General features: G+C 39.8%; 1 protein-coding gene across 7 annotated transcripts in view; it reads left to right on the top strand.

Annotated features, from left to right (window-relative positions):
- The window catches only part of dmxl1 (Dmx like 1), a 185,849-nt gene extending 182,552 nt beyond the window's left edge, over nt 1-3,297 (top strand). For all 7 annotated transcript variants that reach the window (XM_078214619.1, XM_078214618.1, XM_078214617.1 and 4 more), the window contains one exon: nt 116-3,297. In XM_078214619.1, the coding sequence (XP_078070745.1) occupies nt 116-349 (234 nt within the window). In that variant the 3' untranslated portion in view covers nt 350-3,297. The remainder of the gene's footprint in view (nt 1-115) is intronic.
- Nucleotides 3,298-16,641: the final 13,344 nt, after the last annotated feature.

Raw genomic sequence — 16,641 nt, 5'->3', positions numbered from 1 at the left:
AATATCTTTTAAAATATATTTGATAAGTGGAGAGGATTAGAAAAATTTGTGAACTTTGCTTGCAATAAACCTTTTAAACTGTACACCATTCACACTGACATGCTTTTACTTTTAGGTTTGGAGTTTGTCTACTCACAACCTGATTCACACATTCTCAAATGAGCATGCTCGACAGTCACTCTTCAGAAACATAGGAACAGGTGTCATGCAAATAGAGACTGGTCCAGCAAATCACATGTTCTCTTGTGGAGCTGATGGAACAATGAAGATGAGGATCCTGCCAGATCGTTTTAGCACAGGGAGTGGGAAATTAGATATCTGGCAAAATGATGTTAGATTTATACTATGATAATGATATCATCATCAACATCGCTCCTCAACTTGAATTCAGATGTACTAAAATATTTTGCGTATTAAGTGTATAGAGAACATTGGTGCCACATAACGATGTGTGATGAGTTGAAGTGGAGACTTTCTTTTTCATTTTAATTCTTAATGCACTGAAGCCTTAAGAATATTGTAAGCTTATGAATTTTGTTAATTAAAACTAGGAATTATTGAATCTAAATGTGTCAAAATGTAAGAATGAAGTAATTTTATTGTACAATAAGGTAAAATGTGTTGCTGCTAAAAAAAAGCTTTTCTTTGTTGATACAGGTTGCCGGTATTTTTTGAAGTGTCAAAATGTACAGCGCTTTAAAGAGAATCAAATAGTATAAGATACAATAATTATCTTTTTTATGCTTGTATTAAGAATTTGTATATGATAATGTTATCATTTGAACTGTGACCATTCCTTGTTTTTTTGCCTTAGGAAGCCCCTGAAATACAAGCTATAAATTATTTTTTTGCGTAAAATCTTCAAACAGGAGAACGTAGCTAGTGTTCCAGGAGTTTGTGGCAAGGGAGAATTTAAAAGAAACTTGCACAGCATTTTACAATAAAATAGAAGGTAAAAATGTAAAAAAAAATCCTTTGTCTTGAGTTATAGCTGTAAATGAGATCCACTGAAGTTTAAATCGTTCTTCCATTGAGACAATATCTAAATTAGTTATCTCTTTTTGTGTGCAAGAGTACACAGCCATAGGGGACAGCAAGTAGCCTACTGCCAGTGCCACTTTGTATCAGTTCAATAATGGGTGTATTGCAGTTGAGCCAAGATTACTCAATATCTGAATTTACCAAGACTAGTAACCCATGATGTGGGGAATCATGGACACACAGCTGCATCCTACAGTCCATTTTGCAATGTGTTGGTATGAAAGAAAATTGCTTTAAATCATTTTTTGACCTAAACTATGTAGTTTAAACTCTATTGTGAGTTCTGTTAGTAAAAGCTTAGAAAACTTTTGCTGCAGTAAGGCAGTACATCTACATTGAACATTTATCTTGAGAAACATCCTAGAATGGAAAAAGTTAATATAGAGAGTTGTTCAATTAAAAGAAATCTATATTTATATGGTCAAATGTTTAGATGCCATACTTGATGGAAAATAAGCCAAAACCAGATTAATGGTTGGAGCTTTCTTTTCTGTAAACAAGTAAAGTTGAAGTAAAACTTGCATATTTACAAACTGATAATTGATTATCATTTGATGGCGTGTAGAGGAATAATCACTTAAGATAAATTTTGAGCCAATGTCCTTAACTTCAGCTTTCAATATTTATCTTTGCATATGTTACGATTCACTGTAATCAGCATTCCTGTTCTAAAACAAAAGCAAAATTTCTACACTTCTGATTTTTAAAAAAATTTAATGCTTTTTGGATGCTTCCCACCTGATGCCACATACTAATAACAATGCGGACAGTGTGACAGTTTTCACCTCGGTTTTACCTTCAACTTCCCTTTGTGTGTCAGCTGAAAAGACATGTACAGAAGTCAAACTATGATTACTTGGCCATCCTATCTTATTTTCATTCCTGCTCCACACAAGAAATATCTGCCCTTGCCAGCTTGTATTGATTGAGCTGACTGAAATCAGATATTCAGTACATTGGAAAATACTGAGCTAAACCTTTACTTTACCAATTTACCTATTAAATTCATAGTGTCACTGGTTCACTTTTTAACTGGTCAGTTTTGTGTAAGTCAGTTTACTTTTATAAAAGGAAGGTGAGCACCCATCTTTTTAGGCCAACCAAAGTGGTGTGTTCTGTTAGGATTAATGAATTGCACTAGCACCATGTTAGTCAAACAGCAGCTACTTCATTACAAGGTCCAGATGTAAAAGTATACAGCAGTACAATATGAACCTTGTACAGTTGGCAATCTTCCTTATATTCCACCAAATACAGGAATAATTAAACTGCTTTGTTAAAATATATTTGCTATTATTTCATGCACGCTCAATATTGGGAATAATCATTTATATTTAAAGATCATAACAGTTCACTTATTGTGAATGGCAGCACATTGTTTTATGGGTGTTGATAACCTGGGTATAAAACAAATAAAGCATTTTGAGTATTGCTTAGCAGAGAGGAATAAAATCTTATGTTTTTGTAATGGATTCACTTTTTAATACTTAGTTGGCTTTTGCCACAGCGTGTGTATGAAGTAAAGACTTAAGCATGAAGTCAGGTGCACATGTAATCTTAATTGATCACAGTTTTATGTACCTATTAATTTCATTAATTATATGAATTCTTGCTTTGCAAATGTCGTAGTAAGTAGGCCCGACATGTAAGCATTTACATTAATCTTATATATAAAGGACTTATTCAGGGTTGCATTTTTGTTTATTTGTTATATACTCAGGATATTCTGTCTTTGCTTTGAAATGTTTCAGTACAATTAAAACATTTATTGATGAAACTTAATTTTATCTGTCAGTTAACAGAGTTTGTTTATTTAATAGGTAAGAGTATAACAACAAACAGAGTACAGAAGAATCAAATTTTGGTCATTTTAATTGTGCAATAAAATATACTAATTTTATTATAGAGCAAAATTTATGAAATGCTATTGATATATATGAAAAAAACTTTTTCCTCTTTCCTACTTATATGGAATATGCTGTAATAATTAATTTCAAAGAAAATATTGCACAACTTAATCATTATCAGTGACTCCTAAATTACCCGGAGTTTTGGGACTCAGCATCTAAAAGTAAAAATTAGCCTTAAGCTTTGAATCGTAATGAAGAAGAAATATGTAATCCCAAGTTAAAAATTACTGGTGCTCAGCTTCTGGTTATATTATCAGAAGCTGCCTGTACTGAATTTTCTTCAAACAAAATTATGTCAATCATGTTGTACTTAACATAAATAATTGTTTCAATAAAACTGCTATAGAAACAAAAGATTATTTTGGCATGGTTTTTATAACATAGTGTTCCCGTTGTACACTTTGAGATGACTTCAGATAAGGAGCATCTCCTTAAGAAAGCTTAGTCATCCCTCCTAATTTATCTAATCAAATAGAAGTTGGCGCTGCTGTGGAACCCTGTCACATCAGAGTGGTGTTCCCTCCTGAACACGCTACTTCCTGTACCTTAATTTAAAGTATCTTAAATAAAGTTATTAAGTAGTGCATTTTAGTACAAAAATGATTTTGCATTATTAACAATAGATTTAATTGGCAATCCCATCTTTCCCCACCCCTCAACTTCAGGTGCTGACACCAATGTTCAGATCCAGGTGCCATCACCTTCCCTCCAGAAATTGAACAGAATGTGCAATAAAAAAAGAACAACTTGCATTTCTTTAGTCTTTTGCACAATCTGCAAACGTCCCAAAACCCTTTATAGCCAATGAAGTTCTTGTAATCTAGGGAAAGTGGCAGCCAAATTGCAAACAGCAAGGTCCCACAGATGACGGCAAAATAAATGACCTGATCATGTTTTTTTTTTAAGGAGAACAGCTTTTTTAAGTAACTTATTTTCCCAAATAAAAGGTGTTACAATGTGGACCTTTATGGTTCTGAGCTGTATGTGCCTTTTCTTGGGATGGGTGGAACGATTTTCACTCCCGTACAACTCGGGTCCCCTTGCATCTTGCTGGTGCATTAATGACTGCAAGTACCACTTCCTACATTCATGCTGAAATGAAAATTTTGCCTTTAAGAACATATATAGAAGCAGAAATAGGCCATTTGGTCCGTCAAGTCTGGTTTGTCATTGTGAGATCATGGTTGGACTTCTATCTCAATTTCATCTTCCCATGTTATCTCCAAATCTTTTCTGTCTCTAAGCACCAAAGATCTAGCAATGTCCATTTTGGTAACGGGACAACTGAGCATCCTCAGATGTCTGAGAATTCCAAGGATTCACAACCTTTTGAATAAGTGTCCCAAGTGACTGATTCCTCATTCTGAGACCGTGATCCCTAATGCTGGACTAACCAGCTAAGGGAAACATCCTCCGACCAGTATTTACTGCACTGAGTCCTTTTAAGAATTTTTATGTTTCAATTAGATCACCCGACATTCTAGCCAGAGTTTACTCAATATTCCTTCATCGCAAGAATCCATTTGATAAATCTGTGTTGCATTCCCTCTAAGGCTGCTTCCAAAGGTAAGGAAACCAAACCTCTAAAAAGTACGCCAGCTGTAATCCTACCAGTATCCTGTATAATTGCAGAGACCATGAAAAATATCACAACAACATCCTCTTTATTCCTTGAATTACCATTCAAAGAACATCCATTCTTTGAATTACCAAAGGCCTGCGATTCTAAAAAGAATGGAAAATTCTGCAGAAGTATGGATGCCTCTAAAATTCATTGCAGTGGTTCTGAACAATGGATCCATTACAGATCCTTTTGAAGTTAAGGCGGGAGTCAAGCAAGGTTGCATCATTGCTCAAACTTTTTTCGATCTTGCTTTCTGCCATGGTCTGTCTGATGAGAGACAGACTTCCTGCTGGAACGCAACTTATTGAATTGATAGTTAACTGTCATATCTCAGATGATTTCAATCCCAGCCCCATTGATAAGGATTCATGACGGCACATGGTTAGCACTGCTACCTCATAGCACCGGGGACCTGGGTTCAATTCTGGCCTTGGGTGACTGTGTGGAGTTTGCACAGTTTCCCTGTATCTCCGTGGGTTTCCAGTGCTCCAGTTTCCTTCCACAGTCCAAAGATGTGCAAATTAGGTGGATTGGCCATGCTAAATCGCCCCTTAGTGTCCCAAGATATGTAGGTTAGATGGGTTAGCCATGTAAATGTGTGGGGTTGTGGAGAGAGGGCCTGGATAAGATACTCTGTCAGAGAGTTGGTGCAGACACAATGGGCCGAATGGCCTCCCGTACTGTCGGGATCCTGTTCTATGAAGTACCTGGAAAATGGGGAATGTTTTCAGTACCTTGGAAGTTACCTCTCACAGAAGGCTGATAATGACAAAGAAATCCAGCATTACCTGAAATCTGCTGATAGAACCTTTGACCACCTGAGGCAAACAAGTGATAGAAGATCGCAACATCAAAACTGAAATCAAGCTCATGATTTCATGTGTGTTCATGATCCCTTCATTTTTATATGGGGCTGAAACGAAGTATAAAAGACACCTCAGAACACTGGAGTCAAACTATCACTGCTGTCTGCAGAAGATCTTGCATCTTAACTGAGAGGACAGATGCACCATCAGTGTTCTCACACAAGCAGACATCACATGCATCGAGGATATGCTCATTCCACCATCAGCTTCATTGGGCTGGTCATATAGTTTGTAGTGTCAAATATCAGGCTCCCAAACTAGGTCATCATCTTCCAATCAGGGCAGATGCGCCAAAGGAGGGCTGAAGAAGCACTTCAAGGATATGCTGAAAGCCAACATGAAGAAACGCAGAATTGACATCAACACCTGAAGGCCATCACCTTGCACCAAACAAAATGGCAAAAGTATCTGTGGGAAGGATTGCAGCATTTTGAGACCCAATGCTGATGTCATGAGGAGGAAAAATAACATGACATGATCTGAACCAATAATACATGACCAGGCATTCTACCTGACAACAAATGCCCTACATGCAAATCCAGAATCGGACTCAACAGCTACTTTTGGACTCAAAGAGGACAACCATCCTGCTAGCGAGGGATTGCCAATAATATGTTCCAATAGAACTAAGTTACTTTAAAGTTGGCATAAAATTCTACCATGTTATGATCACTTTTCGTACAACCCCATTATTACAATATCATTAATTACTCCTTTCTTATTTGCACAACACTAATCTAAAATAGCCTGTTTAGTTGGTTCCATGGCAATCATTTGGAAAAAATATTTATACAAATAATTGGTGGGTGGTACAGAATTTGAGTATTGCTGGAAAAGAAAGACGTGCTGTTTAAACATTTTTGTCATGCACTTGTCAGGATAGATGCGAGAAAGCAAAACTTCAAAGGGAGCAACAATTTATACTGCATGAGAAAATGGTGCAGATTGATTGGTAAGTGACTTTGGTCGAGGTGTCACTGTAGTGAAAGCACCAGGGAACTATTGTATCCCCTCACACTTTTCTTTCATTCAAAAAAAGGGACAATGCCGGAACATTCCCTTTGGCTGCAGGGACAGACCCTTGTGTAAGAATATATGTAGCTGCTAGCAAACATTAGTGAGCCTGACTGCTGATCTTAAATTGGTTGCTAGTGTAATTCTAAACACATTTTATCCACATGGGGACCAAAGCTGTAATGAACTCTGGAGCAGAGTGGTTCTGGTGGAACTTCGACTGAACAATGGTGATCTAATTATTGCTGAGTAAGTGCCACTTGATATCATTGTCAACAACACTGATATTACTTTGCTGATGATTAGGAATAGACTGGTGGAGGTGGAATTGGATTTGTCCTGTTTTTTGTGTGCAGGACATACCTGGGAAATTGTCTCCATTTATGGGTAGATGTCAGTGTTGTAGTTGTACTGAAACAGTTTGGTTAGTGGCACAGCGAGTTCTTGAACACAAATTTTCAGTCTCCTGCTTGGAGGTCCGCTGTTTGGTGGTAATGGTTGAGTGAGGGATATGCTCACCTGTGAGTTTGCAGCTTGTGGTTGAATGCAATTTTGCTGCTGCTACCATATGCTATAGCCTGGAATGTACCCAAAGCAAAAATTGAGGCATAATCATTTTCATCGTCAGAGTCAATGGGTATCAAATTGCATGAGTGCGATGCAGATATTGTAAGACTACAGGTCTGATTCCTTGAGAATCAACGTCTCTTGCAATGATCTAAGAAAAGAGGAGGAATTCACTTTGGACTTGGATTGAGTAAAGATGCATGTGAGGAGTCCTCTTTGAAATCTTCTTAAGGGCCCAACTGCAGTTCCTTAAAGCTCCTCATCCAAATATTTATCTTCCTCCAACAACCAGAGGTTACTTAAAGGACACATGTAACACTAAACTGAAATGGCTTATCAAAAATGGGCAGAACATTCTGCCCTTAAGATAGAGTAGAGGTGGGACAATTTCCAGGTCCTATCTCCTCACGGATTTCAGGATCTCCTGGGAGATCTTCCCAAACGCGGCCTATTAAGAGTCCTCTCCAGATCCACTTTCTAATTAAGGATTGTAGCAAGGTCCCAATCTGAGGGCATACAACCTTGGAATGACAGCAGCCCCTCTAGCAAAGGAGAGTGCTGACATAGTTAGAGAGGGAATATGAGGATACCTCCATCTAGAGATATACAACGAAGGAATATTAAATTTGATCAAATAAGTGGCGGCCACAAGTGTGTAGGGAAAACTGCAATAGCGCTCTCCTGTGGCCATTTGTGTACGTATGTGTATAAACCAAAACCGGAATAGACCAGTTCAGCTAAGCACGAGAACTTCATGTGGATGAACCTGTATTTTTGTCCTGCAAAGGTATCCCAGTTTGACATTGCAGTGAGATCATGGATTTTCCAATCCCAGATGTGTATGAAACACCTAAGAATTTGCTTGCCCCTGCTAAGTGAAAGGTAATACCATTGTCAAACATTTTGGTATAATCGTGAACAGCTCCACAAACCCAAGTCATTTGGAGGTTGCAGAAAGTTGGTTTAGAACAGATACCCATTTTTTTTCAGACTTTGTCAAGTACCTTATGCTCTGAGAGAAGGTAGAGCAAAAATGAAAAGATACTAGATTGAGATTATTATCTCTAAAATAGAACAGAGTAATGCTGAAAAAGGAGACCTGCTGTTGAAGATTTTAATCTCGAACAGATTAATTGATTTTGATCTGATTTATTATTGTTACATGTACTGGGAAACAGTGAAATATATTGTTTCTTACATTGAGGGATTTTTATAATTCTGTTAGTGGCTAAAGCAACTGTCACAGAGCTGATTATTGCTGTAAGAATCCAGTATTAGAGATCAGTAGATCCAGGAGAAATAGGATTGCCAGGGCTAAAGAGAGAACAGTCAGCAGGCAGCTGTGAAGTGTGTAGCTCCAGCAGTTAAGGTGGACTGGGGAGCTATAGAAAAGGATATACTGAAGTTGAAGTCTTAAAGCTGCAAAGGAAATTGCATGCATAATAGAGCTAAGTTAGCCAAAGTAAAATCCTGAAGGATGTTGAGTCAAGAGACCATGTTCAAGAAACCACAAAGAGAAGAACCCTGAAGCCCTGGTGTCCACAAGAAAGACAGACCAAAGGGGGCATTAAATGTATGTATCGTGCCATGCCTCAACTCATGAAATGTTAAGATCAATCTTTATTGTCCAATAAACCTTGTTCATTTCTTTCTAAATTAATGATTGTCCTTTTTGCTAATACGGTTACTCCTTAACCAGAATTTTCTTATTCTGGTGATTAGCGTCGAAATCCCTGCACTGGTTTTAGAAATCAATTTTGGCCAGTTGATTAAGATTGTGCGATGTTGGGAAGCCAGAGTTTTAATTCATGAAAATTACAGATCACAGTTGCTGTGTGATCTTCATGATCAACACTTGGGGGTGAGCTTGACAAAGAGTATAGGAAGAAACTATTTCTGGTGGCCAGGGTTAGATAAGGATACAGGAGACACAGTGAGGCAGTGCAGAGTTTTTCAAATAGAAAAGAAGCCGCCACCTTTGCAACTACGAAATGGCCTGCCAGAATATGGCAAAGGGTCCACATAAAATTTACAGAATTTGAAAGGCAACAGTTACTCATTGTGATAGCCATTGAAAGGCATCTGAGGGGTTTCTGATGAATCAAACAACAACTAGCAAAACTCAGCTATTTTCCATAGTTTGTTTACTGTTTATGGGTTCCCAGAGGAAATTGTGTCCGGCAACAAGCTTCAGTTTTGTTCAAAAGTGTTTGTAAAATTCATGAGAATGAACCGTACCTACCTGCTTCAAATAGAGCAGCAGAATGCAAAGTTCAAATTGTTAATAAATTGGAAGAAATGTCAGATGTCATAATCTAATAATATCTTTTGTTTATTTGCTGCAATAAACTTCACGCTACTACAGACAGAGTGCTGGCTGAATTGCTTCTTTGCAGACAGATTCGAATGAGGTTTTCACTGCGAAAACCACATTTAGCACAGTAAGTAGAAGAGAAACAATCCAGGCAGAAAGAGAGTTATGAAAGTTAATGATCCTCGCACATATTTGTTCAAACTGTTTGGTAATGGATGAGTTAGGTTTGTAGATGTAGATCATATTTTACCTTCAGAGGTTCACAAAAAAGGAAGTTGAGAAGAATCAAATGATGATGATTAATAAGATAGTTGGGATATGAGTAGAGTATCAGGTGCTCCAACATAAGTGTGCCTGAAACCAGTTCAGACCTGAGTCAGAGTCAAACATGCCTGGTGAAGTGAAGAATTCAATTCAAAGTCAAAGGCAAAATCAGTGCTTGTTGGAGAAAACTTTTCCTCAGACTCTGGCCCAAATGAGTCAACACTCTTCCCCAAGTCTGAAAGTTTGGGACAAGAGAGGCAGCATCCTCTTAGGAATAGAATTCCAGTGATTAACTTGGATTTCTAAATTAATTAAAAATAAGAAATGCACAAGTTATATGGATATTGAACTTTGTGTAACATTTTCGTTAAGGAAAGAGGTGTGTAATAGTACCCTCTTGTGGCCATTTGTTTATGTATAGTTGGTTTCTGATGTAGGACAAATCAACTGGTTGTTCAAACAGGCTTTCTTCACAGACATGGGTTGCTGGGTATTCATACACCGACTCCTTCTGTGGGCTGAGGTTTCAAAACAACTCCCCTTGCATAAGTTGAATTGCTTCTGATGTACAGTTTTTCCCTTTTGATCTTCCTTTATCTGAAGTAACCTTCAGAAGTCAAACTTAGTTCACTTCATTTCATGAGACTGACCTTTAGAACGTAATTGCAAAATTCACACCATGTTTCCTCCTTTGAGCCTCGAACATCTTACTCACACCCTTAATATTCTATTCCCCATTGTTACCAATTTACCTTCAGGCTTGAGATTGAAGGAAGAGAGAGGCGATTTGAGTGTTTCGGGGAATTGTGAGATCAATGAAAGAGATGGAGACTGCGGAATAGGGACTGAGGGAAAGAGAGAGAGAGAGACCATGAATTGCTGTGGGCATTGGGGCAAATTTTTTAAGTAAGAAATTTAACAACATCAGGTTAACGTCCAACAGATTTATTTGGTAGCAAAAGCAACTAGCTTTAGGAGCCTTAAGCCGGTGAGTGGGAATTCTGTTCACAAATAGGGCATATAAAGACACAAACTCAATTTACAGAATAATGGTTGGAATGCGAATACTGACAGCTAATCAAGTCTTTAAGATACAAACAATGTGAGTGGAGAGAGCATTAAGACAGGTTAAAGAGATATGTATTGTCTCCAGACAGGACAGCCAGTGAGACTCTGCAGGTCCAGGCAAGCTGTGGGGATTACAGATAGTGTGACATGAACCCAATATCCTGGTTGAGGCCGTCCTCATGTGTGCGGAACTTGGCTATCAGTTTCTGCTCAGCGACTCTGCGCTGTCGTGTGTCGTGAAGGCCGCCTTGGAGAACGCTTACCCGAATATCAGAGGCTGAATGCCCGTGACCGCTGAAGTGCTCCCCCACAGGAAGAGAACAGTCTTGCCTGGTGATTGTCGAGCGGTGTTCATCCATCCATTGTCGCAGCGTCTGCATGGTTTCCCCAATGTACCGTGCCTCGGGACATCCTTTCCTGCAGCGTATCAGGTAGACAACGTTGGCCGAGTTGCAAGAGTATGTACCGTGTACCTGGTGGATGGTGTTCTCACGTGAGATGATAGCATCCGTGTCGATGATCCGGCACGTCTTGCAGAGGTTGCTGTGGCAGGGTTGTGTGGTGTCGTGGTCACTGTTCTCCTGAAGGCTGAGTAGTTTGCTGCGGACAATGGTCTGTTTGAGGTTATGCAGTTGTTTGAAGGCAAGAAGTGGGGGTGTGGGGATGGCCTTGGCGAGATGTTCATCTTCATCAATGACATGTTGAAGGCTCTGGAGGAGATGCCGTAGCTTCTCCGCTCCGGGGAAGTACTGGACGATGAAGGGTACTCTGTCCACCATGTTCCGTGTTTGTCTTCTGAGGAGGTCAGTGCGGTTTTTCGCTGTGGTGCGTCGGAACTGTTGATCGATGAGTCAAGTGCCATATCCTGTTCTTATGAGGGCATCTTTCAGCGTCTGGAGGTCTGTTGCGATCCTCCTCATCCGAGCAGATCCTGTGTATACGGAGGGCGTGTCTGTAGGGGATGGCTTCTTTAACGTGTTTAGGGTGGAAGCTGGAGCAGTGGAGCATCGTGAGGTTATCCGTGGGCTTGCGGTACAGTGAGGTGCTGAGGTGACCGTCCTTAATGGAGATGTGTGTGTCCAAGAATGTAACCGATTCCGGAGAGTAGTCCATGGTGAGTCTGATGGTGGGATGGAACTTGTTGATGTCATCATATAGTTGTTTCAGTGATTGTTCACCATGAGTCTAAAGGAAGAAAATGTCATAGATGTATCTAGTGTATAGCATCGGTTGAAGGTCCTGTGCGGTGAAGAAGTCTTGTTCGAACCTGTGCATGAAGATGTTGGCATATTGAGGTGCAAATTTGGTCCCCGTGGCTGTTCCGTGTGGTCTGGATGAAGAACTGGTTGTTGAAAGTGAAGACATTGTGGTCCAGGATGAAGCGGATGAGTTGTAAAATTGCATCTGGAAACTGGCAGTTGTCGGCGCTGAGCACTGAGGCCGTTGCAGCAATGCCATCGTCGTGGGGGATGCTAGTTTAGAGTGCCGAGACATCCATTGTGACGAGGAGCGCTCCTGGTTCAACTGTTCCAGGTGTGCCGAGTTTCTGTAGATTTTTATTTCCACCTCACGGGTACGGTGGGCACCCTGATTCCTGGTACTTGGCACAACAGCTGTTGGCACAACAGCTGCTGCCACTGTAGATTCTGTAGATTTTGCAAATTTTTTCCACAGAGCAGGGAGCGGTAGCAATGTGACAAATATGATCATCACTGAGAGAGGAGCAACAGGTAAAGGGGTTAATGAAGCATGGGGACCTTACAGAATATAAATGGGAAAAGATTATTTCCACCAGGAGAACAAGAATTGGAAAACAATGATTTTCCCTAAAAGGAAGAAGAGAAGAGGAAACATGTTTAACTGAAGGATATTAGACCTTAAGATACTTCACCATATGAGGTAGATACGAAAACTTTATTTCAAAGGGAATAGAATAAATACCTGAAAAGGAGTAATTTGGGGTGCTGTTGTGAGGAGGGTTAGAGTGGCAGACGAGAGCACCAGCACTGCCACAGGTCCCAGGAACACCTGTGCTGTAATTTCTATACCTCTATAAAAATGTTCTTTTATTGAAACAAAACTCAGATAGTGATTTAAAAACATTAGTGCTGGGTTGAGTGGGACATTACACCCTATGAGAAATGCCAAACAGAGAATCCTGCCTTTTATGTGATTGCTTGGCTTGGTTCCAGCTGCTCTGTGCTGTCCATGTGTGAAGTCCAAGTACAGATTAGCAGTGACTGTGGTGATCAGTTCAGAATTGTCACCATCGCATTGAATCAGCATCCAAGGAAATAGAGAGACAAATGTGGCCACTTAAAAGTGACATTGACTGGGAAACCTGACCACACTTTGTGTAATACATCTGTCTTTGTTTCGAAGGTGAATCGTAGCAGATTATGGGATTTCTGCAGGTATTTCAGATCATTATAACTGTTACTCTGAGTTCCATGCAGACTATCAGTAGGTAATTGTATTTGTTAATTATGAAGAGAATCTGAGTGTTACCAATATTACGATCAATAATCAGTGAAATTACAGTGAATTACCATTCCTTACTGGTGGAATCAAAGTTGTTCTGGTGTCCTGTCTGCAAATTGCTCATCTACCTTTGGATTCCACACTTTCCTATCCTCAATTTCCACCTCACGGGTACGGTGGGCACCCTGATTCCTGGTACTTGGCACAACAGCTGCTGCCACAAAACCACAGGAAAAAATACTCATCCAAAGAAGTCCCAGCCTTCATAAGGTAAATAAACTAACATTTGAGTAAGTCATGTGCTCAGATGTTACAGTATCAAATGTCACATGATTAAACCTCCAGGAATTCCTCCAGCCAATGTTGGCAACCCTACTTGCAGGTGAGCATCTCTTTAAATAGCATCACAGTTTCTGTTATGTGCTTGTACAGCCCAATATTATTGAACGGGTTCATTGCCATGTGCTGCATCGACTTTACCAAGTAAAAATGCCAATTAGATATATCTGCTTCAACCTGTATGAAGACACCAGGCAAAATTGGAGCCAGAAGAATGAAAGAGAGTTGTTAGTAGAGTATTCTGATTTTAGGGCTGTTACCAATGATCCACATAATTTCCCTCCACCATGCATAGTTTGTTGATTTTGTGTACTGCACAATTTCTTTCAGATTGCTGCGCTTCCTGAGCAAAGTCTGATTGTCCACTGCACGGACAGTTCTGAATTGCTGCATAGCCATGCACCAGCAAAGGTTAACGTTGGCTGCTCCCACCAGTTCCCACTAGGTGGCCAAATAAAGATCAGGCATTATATGTGGCCCCACCTACCATTGCATGTATCTAGAGTCAAAGAACTTGAACCAGGCCATACATAGGAGCAAGAGTCAACCATTCAGCCCCTCAAGCCTGTCCCATCATTCATTTAGATCATTGCTGATGCATCCCTCAATTCTGATTATCTGCCTTTGTTCCCTACTCCCTAATCTACCATCCACAGTCTTTTGGGAGAAAGGTGAAGTGATTTACTTTGGTAGGAAGAATGAGAAGAGACAATAACAAATAAAGAATATAATTCTGAAAGGTTGCAAGAGCAGAAGGACCTTGTGATATATGTGCACAAATTGTTGAACGTGGCAGGGCAGGTCAAGAAAGTAAAAATAATGCCGCTTGGATCTTAGGCTTTATACGCAGAGATGGAGTACAAAAGCAAGGAAGTTATGGGGAACCATTATAAACATTGGTTCACCCTCAACTGCTAGGGGTGCTCAAATACTGCTTTAGGAAGGATGTGATGGCACTCCCAAGGATGCAGAAAAGATTCACAAGAATGGTTCCTGGGATAAGAGATTTCAATTTCATGAATAGATTGGAAAAGCTGGGGCTGTTCGCCTTGGAGAAGGGAAAGTTGAGAGAAGATTTAATAGCAATGCTCAAAATCATGAGGGGTCTGGGCAGCATTGATAGGAATAAAGTGATCCCATTAGCAGAAGAATCGAAAACAAGAGGGCACTGATTTAAGGAAAACTGTGAACGATGCCACGGTAACATGAGTAAAATCTTTTTACACATGAATTCTTGGGATCTGGAATAAACTGCCAGTGTGATAGAGGCAGATTGACTCATGACTTTTAAGATAGAATTAGAACACTATCTGAAGAGGAAAGATTTGCAGGATTACGGGAAAAATATAGGGAAGTGGAACTCAGTTTCTCTTGCAGAGAGCTGGGGAGATAAAGGGTAGAATGGTCTCCTTCTATGTTGTCAACGAACTATGATTTGGTGAAAATGTTGCAAATTTCCATTGCTCTTCCTGTGAAAAAGTGTTTCTTGTTTTCACTCCATTGACAGAAATTGTCAGATCCTCAACCTATCCCACCTATAAAAACAAAGGCAGCATGGGGACAACAAAACCTACAAGTTCCTCTTCAAGTTAGACGTCATCCAACTTGGAAATATATCACATGTTCCTTCACTGTTACTAGGTCAAAGTCCTTGAACTCCCTACTAAATACACCGTCTTCTTGAACCATTACGCCACATAGACTGCAATGGTTCAAGAATACAGCTCACTACCACGTTCTCAAGGGCAGTTAAGGATGGGCAATAAATGCTAGTTCAGTTGGCGATGCCCCCACCCCATAAACATATTTTTGATCTCACCCTAATATTAAGATAATGCCTTTTGTTTTGAATTCTTGCAAAAGAGGCTTTAGTTTCTTTGTAATGAAACAGAAAATGTTGGATAAGCTCAGCAGGTCTGGCAGCATCTGTGGAGAGAGAAATAGAGTTAAGGCAGAATTTTCTGGCCATTCAAACCAGCGGGATTCTCTGGTCCCGCTGCAGTGAATGGAGATTTGACTGAGCGCCAAACTCTCCATCCTCGCTTGCAGCGGTGGCAGGGTGTAAACAGCCGGAAAATTCTGGCCTTAATGTCTCAAGTCTGTATCACTGTTTCAGACTTTTCCACAGATGCTGTGAGACTTGTTGAGGTTTTGCAGCATTTTGTTTTATTTCAGATTTCTCACAGCTACAGTATTTTGCTTTTATTTTAGTTTCTTTGCATTTACCCTATGGGAACCTTTATCCTTTTAAACATCTCAATTAGATCACAGCTTAATACATTGGTTCCCAAAGGGTGCGGCGCGCCACACTGGTGCAGCGAGAGAGGATGGCAAGTGTGGCGGGAAGATTCAAGGGCAATCAAAGAAACATTTAAACACGGATAGATATTTTTCCAAAGTGAGAGCAAGAGCATCAAGTGATGCTGAGGACGATCCAAGTCCACGTTGTGATCCAGAATCGCCGTTCGAACAGATTGCTGAAGAAGAATCGTTTAATTCTACACCAGTAGCAGGCCCAAGCAAACCTCCAAAAAAGAAAGTTTGTCGACAATATATGGATAACTATCTGAGTCTCGGTTTCACGTGGGCTGGAGATGTAAACGTACCTCGGCCTATATGTTTGATCTGTGGTGAGAAGCTTTCCAATTCCAATATGGTCCCAAGCAAGATGAAAAGACATCTGTTGTCAAAACATGGAAATCTGGCAAACAAGGATGTTCAGTATTTTGAAAGGCTTTTGGAACAGCAGAAATGCCAACGATCATATTTTGAAAAATGAATGACAGTCTCGGATAAGATGCACATTGTATCTTACCAAGTGGCTGAATTGATTGCTCAACAGACAAAGCCACATACAATAGCTGAAAAATTGATTCAGCCTGCCTGCAGCTTGATTGTGAAAACTTTGTTTGGTGATGATGCTGAGTGAGAAGTTATGGAAATTCCTTTGTCTGATAACACAATTCACGGAAGAAAAGTTGATATGTCAGCTAATATTGAGAAGCGTGTTTCCGAAAGTATGAAGAATTCTAAATTTGCCATTCAAGTTGATGAATCGACCGACATTAGTGGAAAAGCACAGTTGCTTGCCTATATCAGATTCATTCACAATGATGAAATAATCACACAGTTTCTATTTTGCAAGGAATTTGA

Source organism: Mustelus asterias, chromosome 6 (genome assembly GCF_964213995.1).
Source record: "Mustelus asterias chromosome 6, sMusAst1.hap1.1, whole genome shotgun sequence".
Classification (NCBI taxonomy): domain Eukaryota; kingdom Metazoa; phylum Chordata; class Chondrichthyes; order Carcharhiniformes; family Triakidae; genus Mustelus; species Mustelus asterias.
The sequence above is the reverse complement of the archived record's forward strand: the minus strand, read 5'-3'. Positions and strand labels throughout refer to the sequence as shown.